General features: G+C 40.3%; 1 protein-coding gene across 6 annotated transcripts in view; it reads left to right on the top strand.

The window, feature by feature from the left end:
- Positions 1–20251, top strand: part of SFMBT1 (Scm like with four mbt domains 1) — a 145695-nt gene that overhangs the window by 124777 nt on the left and 667 nt on the right. For all 6 annotated transcript variants that reach the window (XM_009445643.5, XM_016941278.4, XM_054681989.2 and 3 more), the window contains 10 exons: positions 3719–3845; positions 4889–5002; positions 7025–7067; positions 9328–9392; positions 11915–12054; positions 12884–12993; positions 14353–14528; positions 17796–17974; positions 18215–18460; positions 19285–19413. In XM_009445643.5, the coding sequence (XP_009443918.1) occupies positions 3719–3845; positions 4889–5002; positions 7025–7067; positions 9328–9392; positions 11915–12054; positions 12884–12993; positions 14353–14528; positions 17796–17974; positions 18215–18460; positions 19285–19413 (1329 nt within the window). The remainder of the gene's footprint in view (positions 1–3718; positions 3846–4888; positions 5003–7024; positions 7068–9327; positions 9393–11914; positions 12055–12883; positions 12994–14352; positions 14529–17795; positions 17975–18214; positions 18461–19284; positions 19414–20251) is intronic.

Below are 20251 nucleotides of genomic sequence, written 5' to 3'. Positions count from 1 at the left end.
TCTTCATTTTCAAAATAAAAACCTTCTATCTTTTGAGTCATTTATTTTAGACATGTCACTTGGTTCTAATTTAAAAACTTTGACTTTATTAAAACAAATTAAATTCACCCTGTCTTATGGTGCTGAGTCTGTTGGTTCTAAATTGTGATAAATGAGCATTTAATTATTTTTTATTACCTTTCCTCTCAGTCTTACCACGTTCTTCTTCCTTTAGAGTTATATTACAATTTTTGGTTAAACACAAAATGAGTTTTTACATTATGATATGCATTCAGATACTACAGCTGAGCACTGCAGTTTTGTTTTGTTTTGTTTTGAGACAGAGTCTTGCTCTGTCACCCAGGCTGGAGTGCAGTGGCACAATCTCAGCTCACTATAGCCTCCGCCTCCCGGGTTCAAGAGATTCTCCTGCCTCCCAAGTAGCTGGGATTACAGGCGCCCACCAGCACACTCGCCTAATTTTCATTTTTATAGTAGAGATGAGGTTTCACCATGTTGGCCAGGCTGGTCTCGAACTCCTGACCTCAAGTGATCTGCCCACCTCAGCCTCCCAAAGTGCTGGGATTACAGGTATGAGCCATTGCACCTGGCACTGCAGTATTTTATGATTGTTTCTTTTAAAAAATTTTTATCCTCAATAATAATTGCCTTGTTTTTAATTTACTTAATTTTATCTATTGCTGCTGCTGTCCACACCTCCCAGTAGTCTCTCATTATCAAAAGCAGTCACATCAAGAAATCTGTCATTCCTAACACTTTTGTTAAAGAGACATCCCTCTTAGCAACCTCCACTCTCTGGATGGGTTGCTCTTTAAAGGTTTGCCATGTAGTTTTTGTGGGTTTGTTGTTGTTGTTGTTGTTGTTGTTGTTGTTGTTGTTTGTTGTTTGTTTTTCTTAGACAGAATCTTGCTCTTGTCGCCCAGGCTGGAGTGTAGTGGTGCGATCTCAGCTCACTGCAGCCTCCGCCTCCCGGGTTCAATAGATTGTCCTGCCTCACCCTCCTGAGTAGCTGGAATTATAGGTGCCCGCCACCATGCCTGGCTAATTTTTGTATTTTTAGCAGAGACTGGGTTTCACATTGTTGGCCAGGCTGGTCTCAAACTCCTGACCTCAGGTGATCTTCCCGCCTCAGCCGCCCGTAGTGCTGGGATTACAAGTGTGAGCCACTGTGCCGGCCTTGCCATGTAGTTTTAATCATGGAAATGCCCTTGTCACCCAGGGAATTGCCCACTCCCCTTTTGTATGATTTGGGGTCCCTTGTTTTGTAGAGATCTCATGGCCTCCTCTTTCTTGGTTTGCTTCCTTGTTTTGATGGATCCCCATCTCTCAGTACCTTCCTGTAACAGGGTACAAGGGAAGTAAATTTTTTTTGACACTGTATATTTGAAAATGTCTTCACTCTACTGACTTGCTTCATAGTTTGGCTCAATGTGGAAGTTATTTTGCTTGAGAATTCGGAAAACATTGCTCAGTTGTTTTCTAACTTCTAGTGTTACTATCAAGAAGTTAAAAACTATAAAGCTATTTTTATTTTTGTTCTTTTGTAGATGACCCGCTTTTCCCCCGACCCTTTCTGGAAGATATAGAACCACTTTTCACAGTGATGAACCTTGATGCGAGCCTGTTTTCATCCGCTGTGCTGGGTTCTCAGTGGGCACTTTCTTTCTGGACCTTCATGCCTTTCTGTGTTGGGAAAATTTTTTTAAATCACTTCTTTGATTTCCTTCCTTCCGTTTTGTCTCTTTTCTCTTTCTGGAAGTTCTTTTATTTGGTTGTGGCCCTCTGGATCAAACCTCTGCTTTTTAAATCTTTTTATCCTGTTTTATGTTTCTTAGTCGTTTTGCTTTATTTTCTGGAAGATTTCCTAAACTTTGTCTTTCGGCCTTCCTTTTGAGTTTTTAATTTTTGACATCATGTTTTTTATTTTCTGGAACTCTGAATAGTTCGTTCATTTGTTCTTTCTTTCTTTTTTTTTTTTTTTTTGATGGAGCTTTGCTCTGGTTGCCCAGGCTGGAGTGCAATGGCACGATCCCGGCTCACTGCAACCTCCACCTCCTGGGTTCAAGAGATTCTCCAGCCTCCTTAGCAGCTGGGATTATAGGGCCCGCCACCACACCCAGCTAATTTTTTGTATTTTTAGTAGGGACGGGGTTTCACTATGTTGGCCAGGCTTCTGTTGAATTCCTGACCTCAGGCGATCCACCCGCCTCAGCCTCCAAAAGTGCTGGGATTACAGGTACTTCTTTGTTTTTAATATCATACTATTCTTGCTCTAAGGATGCAATAGTTTTTCTTATCTCTCAGAGGCTGTTAATTAATCCACCCCCCCACCCCCCCCACACACACCTTTTGGGAAGTTTTCTTCTTGCATAATCACTGCTTTTTCCAAGTTGCTTGTCTGTTTTGGTCCTAACTTTCATCTTCTTAGGTGTCTGGTCATTCTTGGTTGTTGCTATATTTAAGAATGGGTGACTAAAAGGAAGAGCTGATTGAAAGCTCTGAGCAGGTAGATGGAGCTTGTCAACCTTGAACTTTCCTATAGGGTGGAATCTGATTGGCCATTTGTTGGGGAAACCTGAATCCATACCATTATGTGTTTCTTCCTGGGCTTATCATGTCACCATAAGAAGTATCTTCTAGTCCCCTGCCTGGTGGGTAGAGGTGGAGGGCTGGGCCTCTCAGCAGTCCATAGGCTAACCGCTGTTTTGGTCACGACATACATGCCCTCAGCAGTTCCTTGTGTCCTCTTACCTAGGCATCTTCTCTTTTACCCTGTCCAGAGGATAAATCTCACCTTCTGTAGGGGAGAGGAAGGAATGGTTTCCCTAATGCATGGAGTCGAGGAGCCAATGGCATAACCTAAATGTTTCTTAAATGTTTTCAACAAATCCTCCTTGTTTTGACTGTCTCCTCTACCTCCAGTTGCCTAGTACCTGGCAGTTCTTCCAGTTCTTAGCTTTCTTTACTGCCAGCTTAGAGTCACCTTTAACTTAGTTTCCAGACCCTGTTCTAAATTTTAGCTTATAAAATGTTGTTTCCTTTCCTGTTATATCCATCTTAAGATAGATGTTAAGTTTTTGTCTTCAAAACAGAAGCAAACCAAAAACAACTTTAGTTTTTAAGTTAGATGTCAGAAGAGAGAACACTCAAATGCAGATGTTCAGTTGTCCATTTTGACATGGATGCTGGATATTTTTCTGTTTTAAATGACCCTTTCCCACTGTTGATAAACATTCTTCATCCTAACTGCCTCTTATGATACACATACAAGTATGAACCAGGCAGTTTGTGGTATGATAGGGTGCTTTATATGAGGGGAAGTGAGTCAACAGTGTTGATAGCCACTTGGTTCAGGACACAGAACCTTAGAGACTATTTCATTGATACCTTGTAATAGCACAGCCAGATGGGAGTTCTCAACCTCATCTGACAGGTGAAGAAACTGAGGCAAAAAGAGGTTATACAGCTTGAGCAAGGTCATACAGGTAGCAATAATGCAGGAATATCTGACATCAAAGAGTGTACTTCCTGTATACTTCCTATAACACCAGGAAAGGCAGACATTTTCCTTTTGCTTCATTAAAAAGCAAAACAATGCAAAATAAATGTTATCTTTAAACCTAGGGATTAAGTACTACTTGAAAAAGGTTTTCTAGCTGAGCACGTGAGTTAATACTGTGTTAATCCAGTAAATTGATTTGATTCATTCATTTTCTAGTTAATTTCTGAACATGAATTTAAGGAGAACATGAAGCTCGAGGCGGTGAACCCCATTCTCCCTGAAGAAGTGTGTGTTGCTACCATCACTGCAGTGAGAGGCTCCTACCTGTGGCTCCAGCTGGAGGGTGAGTGCCAGCACTCTAGAAGCCTTCCTGTGGCCACTCTCCTTTGAGCTTCCTGTTTACTCCTGTAATGTTGCCTGTTAAACTTAATGGATTAGTTAAATAGGGATCTTGTTCAGAGACTTTTGTAATGCAAGACTCTAAGCGAAATATTTATTTTCCTGTCCTTGGCTTTCAAATTCCAAATTTTAGGAAATGAATATGAATAAAAATTCTTTACTACAGAGTCCCCTATTTTCTGGAAGGGGAAAACATAAGTCAAATAGCATATATTTTGATGTGACCAAGTTATATGAGCATGGACATTAACACCTAGCTTATTGAAGAGATAATATTTTGGTTGCTGCAGCCCAATAGAACCAAAAAGTATATAGAGTAGAAATGGTAAACTGTGCGAAAAGTAATATTCAATAATTGGACAGGTTTATGGATGCAAGGCGCTGCGTGAGTACTCAGTGCTATGGTTACCATATATGCCCTGAGCAGCTTTTTTATCCTGCTGCCAAATAGTCAGACTTTGAGAAGGTACCTACTGTTTCTGATTTGTAGAATTGGCATTTAATGCGGATGTCAAGGATAATATCGAATGTAGACTTTTATGCAATCCTTGTTGAGCAGCTTGCCAAATCACTTCCTGATTTGAATTCACTGTTCTTCTTTTCTGGCTTATTCCTGAAGTACCAGAAGTGATGTTCTCATTGAGTAAAATTGTCACCTTTGCCATTTGGTTTCCATTTGTCTGAAATGACTGTGATATTTATTAACCATCTGAATGATACCAGTGGTAGTTCCAGTTTCTTATTTGCTGTTCCCTAGCTTAAGTGTCACCCTGTATATTCTCTACCCATTTTGGTCCTGATACAGTTTTACATGGAGGACAGTTTTTTTTCATGTTTATCATACATGAAAATGTATGACTTCTGTGTCAAGAGACTTGTTTCTGCATTATTATAAGAGTAGAACATTATCTAGAAAATAGTTTATGAAGAAGGTTATTTAATGGTCTAAAAAAAGGTTTGTTTGTTTGTTTGTTTAAATCTAAACAGGTTCTAAGAAGCCTATACCTGAATGTATTGTGAGCGTGGAATCCATGGATATATTTCCTTTGGGCTGGTGTGAAACCAACGGCCACCCACTCAGCACTCCTCGCCGAGCACGAGGTATCTGTCTGTTTCTGGGTTAGAGGATTGATTGTTAAATAATCTTCTGTGTGGCTGCTGCCAATTAAAACTAATCTGGACATTTCAGAGAAAAAAAATGACATTCTGGTTATCTGTTCCTGCATAGGAAATTATTTATTGTAACAAATATTTAATACCTTACAGTTTCTGTGGGTCAGGAATTTGGGTGCAACTTAGGTGGGTCGTCTGGATCTGAGTCTCTCACAGGCTGCACTCAAAGTGTCAGCCAGGGCTCCAGTCATCTCAAGGCTCAACGTGGGGAGGATCTGCTCCCAGCTTTACACAGGTGATTATTGGCAAGTGTCTTAGTGCATTCTAGCTGCTGTAACAAAATACCATACACTGGGAAGTTTATAAATAACAGAAATTTATCTCTCACAGTTCTGGAGACTGGGAAGCCCAAGATCCAGGCATTGGCAGATTCAGGTTCTGGTGAGGGTGCATTTCCTGGTCCATAGTTGGCACCTTCTCGTTGTGTCCTCACATGGTAGAAGGGACTACTAGCTCTGTGGATCTCTTTTATAAGAGTACTAATCTGCATCATGAAGGTTCTGCCCTTGTGACATGATCACCTTCCAAAGGCCCCATCTTCTCATACCAGCACATTGGTGGATAAGTTTCAATGTGAATTTTGGAGAGTATAAACATTCAGACCATAGCAGCAAGAATGCATCTTCTTGTGGGCTCTTGGACTGAGGGCCTGAGCTCCTTGCTGGGTGTTGGCTGGAGCCTTCCTTTAGTTCGTTGCCATGTGGGCCTCTCCGTAAGGCAGCTCACAACATGACAACTGGCTTCTGTCAGAGTGAGGAAGCAAGAGAGCAAGAGAGGTTGAGGAAGATGGAAGCCAGAGTCTTTCTGCAACCTAACCTCGAAAGTGGCAACCCAGTTTCCCCCTTTTTAAACAGCTTTATGGTGTTACAATTGACGTACCAACTATCACCATAGTCAGATTGAGAACATTTTCATCATTTCAGAAAGAAACCCTATACTCATTAGCAATCAACCCCCACCCCAGCATCCACGAATTTACTTTCTGTCTCCATAGGTTTGCCTGTTCTAGACATTTCACATAAATGGGATCATGGTCTTGTGTGACTGGCTTCTTTCATTTAGCGTACTGCTCTCAGAGTTCATCCATGTTGTAGTGTGTGTCCGTTCTTTATTCCTTTATATAGCTGAATAATATTCCATGCTATAAATCTGACACATTTTGTTTATCTATTTAACAGTTGATGGACATTTGAATTGTTTCCATTTTTTGACTATTAAGAATAAGTTTTATAGTTTTCTCCTATAAAACTTTCTCTAAGAGTTTTATAGTTTTAACCCTTACATTTATGTTTAGATCTTTGATCCCCTTTGGGTTAAGTTTTATATATGATATGAGGCAGGGGTCCCCAACCCGTGGGACCACACAGCAGGAGGTGAGTGGTGGGCGAGTGAGCATTAGTGCCTGAGCTCCACCTCCTGTCAGATCGGGGCGGCATTAGATTCTCATAGGAGCAAGAATCTTATTGTGAACTGTCTCGTGAGGGATCTGGGTTGCACGATCTAATGCCTGATGATCTGAGGTAGAACAGTTTCATCCTGAAATGACCCCCCACCCCCTGGTCCATGGAAAAATTGTCTTCCATGAAGCCAGTCCCTGGTGCCAAAAAGGTTGGGGACCACTGATCTGAGGTAAGGGTCCAACTTTATTCATTGAGCTTTCCCAACACTTACTGACCCAGGGAGCCTCGAAAATATTATTTTTGCTCTTTGTATAAAGATCCCTACTAAGAAAATGTGCCTCAGTCTAGATATTCAGACATAAGCATTAATTTATAGTACTATATATATATGTGTATATATATATATATATACACACACACACACACATATATACACACACACTCACACAGAACCAGGTTTTAAATATGCTAATGTAACCTTAATACACATATTAATTTTCCTTTGTCTTTTTATTTTTCTTGGCATTTATATATTTTTTTCTTCCTACAGTATATAAACAGAGGAAAATTGCAGTGGTTCAGCCAGAAAAACAGTAAGTAATGTAATAATATGAACAGTTTACAAGTTAGAATATCTAGAAAAATAACTATTTCAGAGGGTATATTTCCTCATTTTCTCAGATGGAAGCATAATTTTTTAATTCAACATTTGATCATTTGTATACTTCTCTTTGCAGTATATGCATTTTCTAAAATGGCATTATATACAAAAGGGTAAAATGCATTCTCAAGATGGTGTCTAAATTGAGTTTTCTTTGGCTTTTAGAGCCTTAAGATAGTTGAATAAAAGAAAGAAAATAAGAGTACCCATGCTGGTATTCATTAAGGAAGAGCAAAAATTGTAAATTAGGGTATGATTTGTCACAGTGGAAAAAAATAAAGCTGGGGTAGAAGACAGCTCTAAAAGAAAAGACACATTGAAAGGAGTGGCTTTGTGCCCATCAAGAAATTCTTCGTTTGTAACATACCGGCACACACAGCTTTTGAGAAACAGTTAATTAGTAGTGCCTTCAAACCTTAAAAGTACAAATGTTTCTGTGTGTATATGTGTGTTTTAAAACATTGGGTGTTGAATTCTCTATTAATCTGCTGGGGCTGCCATACAAAATACCACAGGCTCGGTGGCTTTAAACCAGCGGTCCCCAACGTTTTTGGCACCAGGGACCGGTTTCGTGGAAGACAGTTTTTCTACAGACTGGGGTGGGGAATGGTTTTGGGATGAAACTGTTCCACCTCAGATCATCAGGCATTAGATTATCCTAAGGGGCATGCAATCTAGATCCCTCACATGCACAGTTCACAATGGGGTTCACACTCCTGTGAGAATCTAATGATGCTGCTGATGTGACAGGAGGCCGAGCTCAGGCCGTAATGCTCCCTTCCCTGCTGTGCGGCCCCATTCCTAACAGGCCATAGACGGGTACTGGTCCGTGGCCCTGGGGTTGGGGACCCCTGCTTTAAACCACAGAAATTTATTTTCTTACATTCTGGAGGCTGGAAAATCCAAGATCAAAGTGCTGGTAGATTTGCTTCCTAGTGAGGGCATTCTCCCTGGCTAGCAGATGGCTGTCTTCTGGCTGTGTCCTTGCATGGTGGAAAAATCTTTCTCTCCCCGGCACCCCCCGACCCCTCTCTTCCTGTAAGGCTATCAATGCTATTGGATTACAGCCTACCCTTATGACCTCATTTAATCTTAATTACTTCCCCAAGGCCCTATCTTCGAATACAGTTACACTGAGCACTAGGGCTTCAACATATGAATTTGAGTAGGAGGAAACAATTCTGTATATAGCAAATTCTATAACTACCTAAACCTTTGTAACTATGTGGGTAATAAAACTAACAACAGAAGTGGAGAGAAAGGCCATAGACATTTATCCCAAGTAGAGAAGTGAGGTAACAATGAAAAAAAGACTGACCTTGGATTTTTCCTTGACTTAGTTGCCAAAACTGATCCAAAGCTTTAGTTAGGATGCATTCTAAAAGATAAATTAGCCTTTTTTCAGTGATTGCTACATATAGAATAAGCCTCTGTTTTTTTTTTAATAACATAATTTGTCTTTAATTTGAAAACTGATGGACGAAGAAAACGAACCCTATATAAAGTTTCTGTTCTTTGACTGTTGAAAAATGAGTAGTCTATTTGTGGTTTAAGCATCTCACAAGAAATTTTGTAATTTTTTTGCCCAGTGAATGAAGAGGAAGTTTGAACATGTAGTATCACAATGCTATATACAGACTGTCCATTGGCTCATTATGCCCTATATATAGTTTTAAAAACAATTGTTCTTTTTTGTTGTTGTAGTTTTTTGTTGTTGTTGTTGTTGTTTGGTTTTTTTGACACAGAGTCCTGCTTTGTCGCCTAGGCTGGAGTGCAGTGGCACGATCTCAGCTCACTGCAAGCTCTGCCTCCCGGGTTCACGCCATTCTCCTCCCTCAGCCTCCTTAGTAGCTGGGACTACAGGTGCCTGCCACCATGCCCAGCTAATTTTTTGTATTTTTAGTAGAGACAGGGTTTCACAGTGTTAGCCAGGATGGTCTCAATCTCCTGACCTCGTGACCCGCCCACCTCAGCCTCCCAAAATGCTGGGATTACGCGTGAGCCACCGCATCCAGCCTTGTTCTTTTTAAAAAAAAAAAAAAAAAAAAAAAGTATCATCAAGGGAGTACCTTCTGTTACAGATTTTGCAACATGCCACATTTGCTTTCTTCTTAGATTTGAAGGAAACTAAGCCTCACACTTTACTGATCTTAAGAATTATCGCACTATTTTACTGTGTTTTCTTGACCCAGAGTACCATCCTCGAGGACTGTCCACGAGGGCCTGAGGAATCAGGAGCTGAACTCCACAGAGTCAGGTATAAGCACATGTCATCTTAAGGAAAAGAAGGCTTAGTTTCTTTTAATGGACTATATCTGAAAATAACTTAAAACAGTACATTTGATGTATAGTATGTGTCTTCATAGAGGGGTCTCTTAATTGTGACTTTAGAGTTATAACTGTCTAAGATGTGTTTAGTTTAATAATCATCTCTAGGCTGATACTTCTGTCCATTTCTAATAATTGTAGCTATTCTTTACTGATCAACCGTTGTGTGCCAACAGCTCAGAAGGCCAATGTTACCATCCTTGACTTTAGCTAAAGAACCTGAAGTTGTCCAGGCAGTGTTCTTTCTTAAGCTAGATGGTTGAGAGGTAGAAGTTTATTCTTTTTAAAACCCTTTTTTATGATATGCATACATTGTATATAAATTTCACAGTTTATGTGAAAAAAATAAAGCAATGGAGAAAGAAATTGTCCCAGAGGCAATCAATGCCTGATAAATGAGAGAAAAATCCTTGCTGGAGGTTCAAGGCTTTTGTCCAGGGTTCTCTCTTGAACTATTCTTAACTTCCACGTGCTTGTTGTGTAATGTTTAGCATCCTGGCTGTGTGTATTCTAGCACAGATTGCGCATTTGGGTGATATTTAGTAAATGCCTAGAAGAGAAATCGAAGCTCAGAGAGATCACACAGCTTATGAGTAGAAAGACCAGAAATGAAACTGAAGTCTTTCACAAATTAGAAACCCGTACTTCCGTCTCTTGTACCTACTGCCTTTTCATTACATCATTTGTACATAGAGGGTTAGGACTGTGTAACTCCTTGCTTTTGATGCTTTCCTGGCCATTCGAATGCCTACTGAAACCACAGAATTTAAGACATTAATATCTTCTGCACAACCTCAGCCAAGGCCTTTTGGTTTGGGTTTTGTCATAGGTCAGGTTCCCTGGGAAACAGAGTCTGAGACTCTGACATATGCATTCAGGAGTTTCATTGGGGAGTATTTTTGGGAACAGCTCCTTAGAAGGAGTAAAGGAAGTAGGATTGGGCAGAGAGATAAGTTGAACCATGATACAGTTGCAACAGAAGTTTCTTCTAGTTCCACTGGGAGCCCTGAAGCTGATCTAACCACTCAGAGTTGATCCTAATTCAGGTGTGGTGGCCACACTTTACTGACCAGTTATTGGAAGTAAGCCACTGCTCCCTCCCCACCTCACAAGGGGCAAGGTGGCCCTCTCCTGCTGAGAGCAGTACCCAGTTCAGGGTGATTCCAGAATAGACGTAAAACTGGGAACTGTAAGCTGCCAACATACCCAGCAGCAGGGGTATGAGTGCCTTAATTCTGAAGAGCGGCATTTGGGTTGCAGGGTTCAACTGGAAATGTGAGCACCAGCATACTGGCCACTATGATAGACCATCGTTTTTTTGTTTTGTTTTGTTTTGAGACAGGGTCTCGCTGTGTCATCCAGGCTGGAGTGCAGTGCAGTGATATCAGCTCACTGCAACCTCCACCTCCTGGGCTCAAGCTGTCCTCCTACATCAGCCTCCCGAGTAGCTGGGACTACAGGCATATGCCACCATATGTGGCTGATTTTTTTGTTTTTGTTTTTTGTAGAGATGGGGCTTCACTGTGTTACCCAGGCTGGTCTCAAACTGGACTCAAGCGACGTGCTCCCCCCTTGGCCTCCCAAATTGCTGGGATTACAGGCATGAGCCACGACACCTGGCCATGACTATTCTTAATTAAAGAGAAAACATTATGAACTGCAGGATCCTATCAACAATGGGCAGTGTGCGCATATCTTTCCTTAACATTGGATTAACAGGCATATCTATTAGAAGAGCTTCTCTGTGTTTTATAGCAGTATTTTAGTGTCTTTGAATTTTTTACATTCAACAGCTGACATGCCTACCACTATGAGGGGATTTTTTAAAAACATTAAATTGAAGGACAGTATTGATACAGACAAATAGTTGAAGAAAAGGGTCTCCAGACCCAGTTATACCCCACAGTACAAAAAAAACTTAGAGATGTGGTCACAGCATACTTTTAGCCCTCTGAGAAATCTCAGAGATGGGAGAGCTCTCACAACATCAAAGGCTGCCAACATATTAGTTTGGTGGTTTTTAGGAGACAAACTGTAATTCTCAATAATATTCAACAATTTCTATAAATATTCCAGAATAGATGATTGAAAGTTGGTTTTTGAAGACCTGGAAAAGAAATCATTGATCATCCAGAATCCTCATGTGTTCTTAAAATACACCCTCCACTTTCTTTATTAATAGAAGATAGGGTTCTTCTATCAATTTTGCAGTAACCTAGGAACTAATCAGCATGTTAATTCAGGACCCTCTTTGATTTCAGCAGAGTGATAAGCTCTGTAAGTTACTTAAGAGCATTCTCAGACAACATGTTAAGCTTCAAAATAAGTAATTCCAAACTTTATATTAATATAATGGTACATGTGCTTCGTTTTTCTTCCCTGGCAGTTCAGCTTTGGAAACGTGGGGTAGAGAATGACTGTTTTGAATATTTGTTTTTCTTCATTTCCCAGTTATGATTAATGGAAAATATTGCTGTCCAAAGATATACTTCAACCACCGTTGCTTCTCAGGGCCATATCTTAACAAAGGAAGAATTGCTGAGCTGCCTCAATGTGTAGGACCTGGGAACTGTGTTCTGGTCCTTAGAGAGGTAAGGTTCTGGCCTAGAGCAAAATAACTTGGAAATTTCACAGCATTCTCCTATGGTCATTTCTACAGGGAGCCACATGCCATAGATGTGACAGTTCTAGGTTTTATCAAAAGTTACTAACTTTTCTCATGTTTTGGACAGTGAAGAGGGTATGTAATTATTTCTCCTCCCTAGGAAACATTCACGTAAACAACTCTTCACACAGCAGGTTCACCTCTGTCAGGGTAGAAAGGTCTTCTGTCAGAGACCAGAAGAGAACTATACAAAAGTGAACTGTGAGGTTACTCTATGACTGAAAGGCCGTGGCTATGTGGCATTAACCTAGCGACCATGATAAAGCTACACATCTGCTGGGCTTTCTGTTCTTCCCAGCCAGTGTGATATGCTGCAAGTAACAGATAAGAGACCTTTCAGCCCTCAGGGTGGCAAGTCAGGATCTGGGGAAGCCAGAGCGTCTGGACCAGACTCCTCCAGCCACAAGAAGGCTCAGCTGTCTACACAGTGGTCCAAACAAATATAATTTTCTGTGTGTACCGTGGCTGGGAAAGCATTTGGAAGCATGTTCTGGAGCAATTTGAAAATCATGGTACCTGTTTTTTTCCTGACCGTAACATTTAAAAAATGTTGAAGAGGATCTGGTTACTCTCTTATCTGCATCTTTGGGTGGCTGTAATATCTCTGATACTATTATTTTGTTAACATTTGTTAATTGATATGACTAGAATTAACCTCCTAAATAACCTTAACATTTTAAGGAAAAGATGACAAGATTCTAATGGTCTGCTTTTCTCCTTCCCAATCTGTGTTTCTGCTTTAAAACTGAGCTCAGGTCCTCACTTTACTTATCAATGCAGCCTACAAACCCAGCCGTGTCCTTCGGGAGCTCCAGCTGGACAAAGACTCTGTGTGGCATGGATGTGGGGAAGTCCTAAAAGCCAAGTGAGTGGACTACTTGTTTTTACTCTTTACTTTTACTTGTCTTTAAAAAGTCACAGAATCGGCGTGGCACAGTGGCTCACACCTGTAATCCCAGCACTTTGGGAGGCCGAGGCGGGCGGATCACAAGGTCAGGAGTTCAAGACCAGCCTGGTCAACATGATGAAACCCCATCTCTACTAAAAATACAAAAATTAGCCAGGCACGGTGCACACGCCTGTAATCCCAGCTACTTGGGAGGCTGAGGCAGGAGGATTGCTTGAACCCAGGAGGTGGAGGTTGCAGTGAGCTGAGATCGTGCCACTACACTGTAGCCTGGGTGACAGAGGGAGATTCTGTCTCAAACAAAAAACAACAAAAAAAATTCACAGAATCAGTTCTGTGGATAATATCAGAAGCCTTATGTTTCCTTAGGCAGGGCTTTTTCAGCTATTTGTGGTGAAGGACCAGGCTTGTTTTTCTTTTTTAGATTTCCATTCTTTCATGGATCAATACATTTATAAAATATGATAGAATGAATTATAAGAAATACGAAATTTAAGACCGGGCACCGTGGCTCACGCCCGTAATCCTAGCACTCTGGGAGGCTGAGGTGGGCGGATCACCTGAGGTCAGGAGTTCAAGACCAGCCTGGCCAACATAGTGAAACCCTGTTTCTACTCAAAATACAAAAATTAGCCAGGTGTCGTGGTGTGTGCGTGTAATCCCAGCTACTTGGGAGGCTGAGGCAGGAGAATCTCTTGACCTGGGAGGTGGAGGTTGCAGTGAGCCGAGACCATGCCACTGCACTTCATCCAGCCTGGGTGACAGAGCGAGACTCTATCTCAAAAACAAAAAGGAAATAAGAAATTTAAGACATAAAAATGCAAGAACAATTTTTGTTATTAGATGTAAGAGACATAAAATTACTTTTTCAAATTACTGTGAAAGGTTATAAACAGGTACTCTTGCTTTCTGATCTTGTCATGGATGGATGGCAGGCAACTGGCAGGTCATACTGGTCCTTGGATAACAGTCTGAGGATCACTGCCAAGGGTAAAGAAAGACTTAGTGAAAAGTCACCTTTCTTTTTAGAGCAGTTAGTGAAATTACTATTTGAAAACCTTAACTTAGGAACAGAAAGCAGGAGCTTAATTTTGCTAATTTAAATAACTCAGCTTTTAGTTGTCATAGCTTACCAGATTTAATTTGATTTAAGTTCAGTATGCAGAACTTCCTTGTTGTTTTCAGGGCCCTTGAACTATAAAGGACATAGAATATTCCAAGAAGCAAAAATATTTTTTAGGTGTATTAATATGTTTGATTTTTCTCTGGGTAATCATTAGCCCAATATATTTGGCATCTGATGTCTTCCAATGGCAGATATAAAGGAAAGAGTTATCGGGCTACTGTTGAGATAGTGAAAACAGCAGATCGGGTGACTGAATTCTGCCGGCAAACCTGTATCAAACTGGAATGCTGTCCTAACCTCTTCGGTCCACGGATGGTTCTGGATAAGTGTTCTGAGAACTGTTCTGTACTTACAAAGACCAAATACAGTGAGTCATGTTTTTCCAATGTGTTAACCATAGCAGCTGACCATACCTTACATCTTGGAAAGTTTTTTACTTTACGGACATTCATATATAGCAGAGGCACACAAACTTCTTTTGTAAAGGGCCAGATGATAAATATTTCATGTTGTAGGTCATATGCTTTCTGTCACATATTCTTTTTCTATGTGTTGTGTTTTCATTTTTTAAGAACCCTTTTGGCCGGGTGTGGTGGCTCATGCCTGTAATCCCAGCACTTTGGGAGGCCGAGGCAGGCGGATCACTTGAGGTCAGGAGTTCGAGACCAGTCTGGCCAACATGGTGAAACCCCGTCTCTACTAAAAATAGAAAAACTAGCTGGGTGTGGTGGCACCTGCCTGTAATCCCAGCTGCTTGGGAGGCTGAGGCAGGAGAATCACTTGAAAGCGGGAGATGAAGGTTGCAGTGAGCTGAGATTGCGCCACTGCACTCCAGCCTGGGTGACAAAACGAGACTCTGTGTCTCCAAAAAAAAAGAACCCTTTAAAAAATGTAAGGGTAATTTTTGGCTTGGGGGCTATACCAAAACAGGTCATGGGCCAGACTTGACTCATGGGCTTTAGTGTGCCAACTATTATATATAGCATGTATATAAATTAGTTATTGTATCTAATAGGATATGTAATTCATTCATACAATCTGCAAGTATATATTTTGTGCTCATTGTGTGCTTATGCTGCTCTAGCACTGGGATACAACAATAAAGAAAACAAATTCCTATCCTCAGTGAGTTTACCTTTAATGTGGGAGACAGATAACAAACAAGGGAAGAAATTTGGAGAGGGGTCAGTATTTAGAGAAATACTGTGGGGAACAGTGAAGCAAGGTGGGCAAGCAAAATAGGACAGTGAGGAAGGCTGGGAGGTGGGGTGCTGTTTATGCAAGGGGTCAGGGAAGTCTTTCTGACAGGTAACACCTTGAAGGAAACAGGAGCCAGCTGTGCAGAGAGCTGGGTGGGAGTGTTCTGGGGAGGGGGCATCAAGGGCACAGGCTTGAGGCAGAAGCTTGCTTAGTGTCTCTGAAGAGCAGCAATGAAGCCACACTAGTTGGGGAGGTGGAAATAGGAGAGGAGGTAGTTGCAACCTCACCTTGAACTGTCATAGCACCTATTCGCTGTCCTTGCTTATCTTCTTTGAGAAACTGGGGCAGGGGTCACATAGGATGAAATTTACAATTTGGAGCCTTGTCAAGGCATTGCCACCCAAAGACAAAATTCTGATCCTACCTTTCCTTAAATCCTACAAGCCCTATGTCACTTGGGAGAATCAATACAGAGGAGGATTTTTACCTTGTTAAAATGGAAAGATTTCTTTTAGGGATCTGTGCCTCTTAAACTATAGTGCATGCAGATCACTGAAGGATCTTGTTAAAATGGAGCTTCTGATGTATCAGGTCTGTGGGTATCTGGGTCCTGAGTATCTATCTGCATTTCCAACAAGTTCCCAGATGCCACTGATGCTATTGATCCAAGGTCCATACTTAGTATGACGAGCTTTCTAATCAGTATTTAAATTACAAAATCTTATAAGTCTAACCTTCTAGTTTCTATTTATATTTATTGGATTGTAAACTCCTTAAGAGTAGGAATTATCTTAGCTTCTTGTATCAGACTCAGCACTTAGTTTAGGAAACTGCAATTATTAGGAGCTGAGTGAAAAATACTATTCATGTAAATACATATATAAGTACACTACTCTGAAGGAAGATACGTGAGGGGAAGATATGTGGGTTTTATTGTGCCTTTTGTCTGAATTTATCTTTCACAATAATATAGTTGAAATTAGCCTAGAATTTAGAAGGACAGTTATAATTTTTCCCAGTTAGTAATTTGAATGATGTCAAATGGATTCATATCCTTTAGAAAATTTCAATTTTTTTCATAAAATTGTATTATATTTTGATATTACTTTAATACATAACTCAGCTAGAATATGTATGTTTCATTTCTGGAATGTATATTCTAAAATGTATATGAAAATGCAGAGGATCTAGAATAGCTGAAACAATTTGTAAAAAAGAATAAAGTTGGAAGACTTAGTCTCTCTCTTTTTTTAACCATAAAGTTATAATAATCAAGAGTGTGGCATTAAAGAATAGTCAAGCCGGGTGCGGTGGCTCACACCTGTAGTCCCAGCACTTTGGGAGGCCGAGGCAGGCAGATCACCTGAGGTCAGGAGTTCAAGACCAGCCTGACCAACATGGTGAAACCCCGTCTCTAGTGAAAATACACAAATTAGCTGGGCGTGTGGTGGCAGACGCCTGTAGTCCCAGCTACTCAAGAGGCTGAGGCAGGAGAATCACATGAACCCAGGCGGTGGAGGTTGCAGTGAGCCAAGATTGCGCCACTGCACTCCAGCCTGGGTGACAGACTCTGTCTCAAAAAAATAGAACAATGGGACAGACCACAGGGTCCAGAAATAGAGCCAAACTTAACATGGTTAAATGATTTTCAACAAGAGAGATGAAGAAATTTACGGGAGAAAGGAAATTCTTTTTAACAAATAGCACTGGTACAACCAGATATCCAAATAGAAAAGAAACATATAATAAAACACACGACTCAAAAACATTATGCCTAGTAGAAGAAGTCACACATGGCTGGACGTGGTGGCTCATGCCTGTAATCCCAGCACTTTGGGAGGCCGAGGCGGGCAGATCATGAGGTCAAGAGATTGAAACCATCCTGGCCAACATGGTGAAACCCCGTCTCTACTAAAAGTATAAAAATTAGCTGGGCATGGTGGTGTGTGCCTGTAATCCCAGCTACTCAGGAGGCTGAGGCAGATGAATTGCTTGAACCTGGGAGGCAGAGGTTGCAGTGAGCCGAGATCGTGCCACTCCACTCCAGCCTGGCGACAGAGCAAGACTCAATCTCAAAAAAAAAAAAAAAAAAAAAGTCACACACAAAAAAGTGCTTACTGTGTGGTTCCATAGAGGCAAAGCTAATCTATAGTGATAGTGTTTAGAATAGTGGCTGCTTCTAGTAAGGGGTACTGACTGGGAAGGGACCATGGGAGCTTTCTGGGTTGAAGATGTTCTATATACTTTGATATGGAGGGATCATTCAGTACTAGTCAAACTGTGCACTTCAGATCTGTTTATTCCACTCTATGGAATTTAAACCCCAATCAAATACAATGTACCTGTTTTTTGCTATGCTAATAAAATCTCTTGTGGTTTTGAGGTACACAAAAATAATGAAGCTACTTCATTTTTCTTTGTCATCCACATTTAGCACACTATTACGGAAAGAAGAAAAATAAAAGAATTGGGAGGCCACCTGGTGGGCATAGTAACTTAGCTTGTGCCCTGAAAAAAGCCAGTAAGAGGAGAAAGAGGCGGAAAAATGTTTTTGTTCATAAGAAGAAACGCTCCTCTGCATCTGTTGATAATACCCCAGCGGGCTCTCCCCAGGTATGAGATCTGTGATGTGCCTGTAATGTCTCGAAGCCAAGTGACCACTGCTTTATAGTATGGACACAGAATACCTGCAGGTCTTTCTAACTCAGATCTCTGGCCAATAGAAGATGGTTTTGTGGCCCAAGAACTGGTTTGTCCTGAATTTCTTTTCTTTCTTTATTATTTTTTTTAAATCATATGAAACCTGGGATTGATGTCCTGAATTTCAATGAGACTTCTCTCCTTTTCCTGCAGGGAAGTGGGGGTGAAGATGAGGATGACCCAGATGAAGGGGATGATGATTCCCTAAGTGAAGGCAGTACATCCGAGCAGCAGGATGAGCTACAGGAAGAATCAGAAATGTCAGAAAAAAAGTCATGCTCCTCTTCTCCCACCCAAAGTGAGATATCCACATCGCTGCCTCCAGATAGACAAAGGAGAAAAAGGGAGCTTCGCACCTTTTCATTTTCTGACGATGAAAATAAACCTCCTTCACCAAAGGTACCATTTAAAAAATAGTTTCTTTTTTCTTTCTTTCTCTCTGGAATTTCCATCTGGAATATGATTATTAGTGATATTGACATTCTACTTCTTTCAATACAGACTTATGTAGAATTTCCAGGGTCTCTTGTAAAGTGAACCCAAATGCAGTGATTTACATGTGTTTCAAGGATTAGTTGAGATCATCTACTTATAGGGGGAAAGTCTCTCTCAGAGTAGCTGCTTGTTTTAACAACAACAACAAAAAAAGCCCCATTGCTAGCTTATTTGTAGCTTGTCATTTATTTTTGGGAAAACTGCCTTTTTAATATGTTTCATAATATATATGGTTTTGTAGAAAAAAGTTATCCTTTTGATTCTGGTTAAGCCATTTGGCTTAATATATTTACTATATACGTATGAACATTTTATAACATATATATAACACTAAAGAACAATTTAGTGTTCAAAAACTAGATTGCTTTTTAAGAATATTCCATGAACAGAAGCAGTAAAGATTCCTCCTGGTAGTTTAGTTAAGCCTTCTCTCAATGGAATTATCATCCCCTTCTCTTCAGCACCCTGTTTTTCTTAGTTAAATTGTCTAAATTATCTGTGCTGGAACTTTGAGATAAATTCTTTCCCATTGATACTTCGTATTATAAAAGACAGACATTTCCTGAGTACCTGATGCACGTGGGTCTTTGCCATCTTTGCTGGGAGAAATCATGTCCTAAGACCACTTTAAATCATGTCTTGAAAGATTATGAATTTAGGTAGAGAGACTTTTTTAGAATAAAATAGCCATAACACCATTTGGTTTGATTGTGTTGTGGGTAATGAAGGAAATAAGGATCGAAGTTGCTGAAAGGCTTCACCTGGACAGTAACCCCTTGAAGTGGAGTGTGGCAGACGTTGTGCGGTTCATCAGATCCACTGACTGTGCTCCATTAGCAAGAATATTCCTAGACCAGGTAATCACAGATACCTATAATTTTTAGTAATATCTCTTTAGCAATAAGTTATGGATGTAATAGTCAACAATTTATTTACAAGTTTTAGGAAAAATGTTTTGATCCAAAAGACAAGAATTGTCTTAATTCCATTTTTAGGAGTCAAAGATGATAAAAAGTTATTTATCAGACTTGCTTCATAGTTGAAGGAGATTATCATTGCATTCCAGTTTTTCCTAAGAATTTGATTCCATCCCTCCAATATCAAGCATACCATGCTTAATTGTCCACATCTTTTCAAAAATAATGATTTGCTTGTTTAAAAAAAAATAGCATCTGTCACATTAGGCTCTAGAGTGGTGATAAGTTTTAAGGCAAGCTTGCTGAAACACAGTCAGTGGCCTTAAACATTGAAATAAGTTTTGTTTAGAAAATTAGGGAGATTCAAGAGCTTATCGGGTTTTTATGAATGTTACAGAGTAGGAAAACATTGAAGTTGATAGTTAATCCTTTGTTTCAGATTTAGAAGGAACCCTCTAAAAAGATGGCACAATTAGTTGCCAGTTACAGGGCTAGTCAGTTTACTAAATTTCTATGGGACAGAGACTCTGTGGAATGGATTCTTATCCTTGGTAAAACTTTATTGTCCTCAGTAAAACTTTATTAATTCTGAAGCTTCATTAGTGTGGAAGACTATGGAGTCACTTAAAAGGAAGTGTGTGATACCTAAGACGAAAAAGTAAGGAAAGGAAAGCATAGGGATTCCAGTTTTGACAAAGCTAAAGTGAGGAGAGGCTGTCATGATCAAGCTGCCTTTCATGTGCACATCACAGATAATTTGTCTTTTATGCTTTAACAG

Source organism: Pan troglodytes, chromosome 2, assembly GCF_028858775.2.
Source record: "Pan troglodytes isolate AG18354 chromosome 2, NHGRI_mPanTro3-v2.0_pri, whole genome shotgun sequence".
Lineage (NCBI taxonomy): Eukaryota > Metazoa > Chordata > Mammalia > Primates > Hominidae > Pan > Pan troglodytes.
This window is presented reverse-complemented; position numbering and strand designations above follow the sequence as displayed.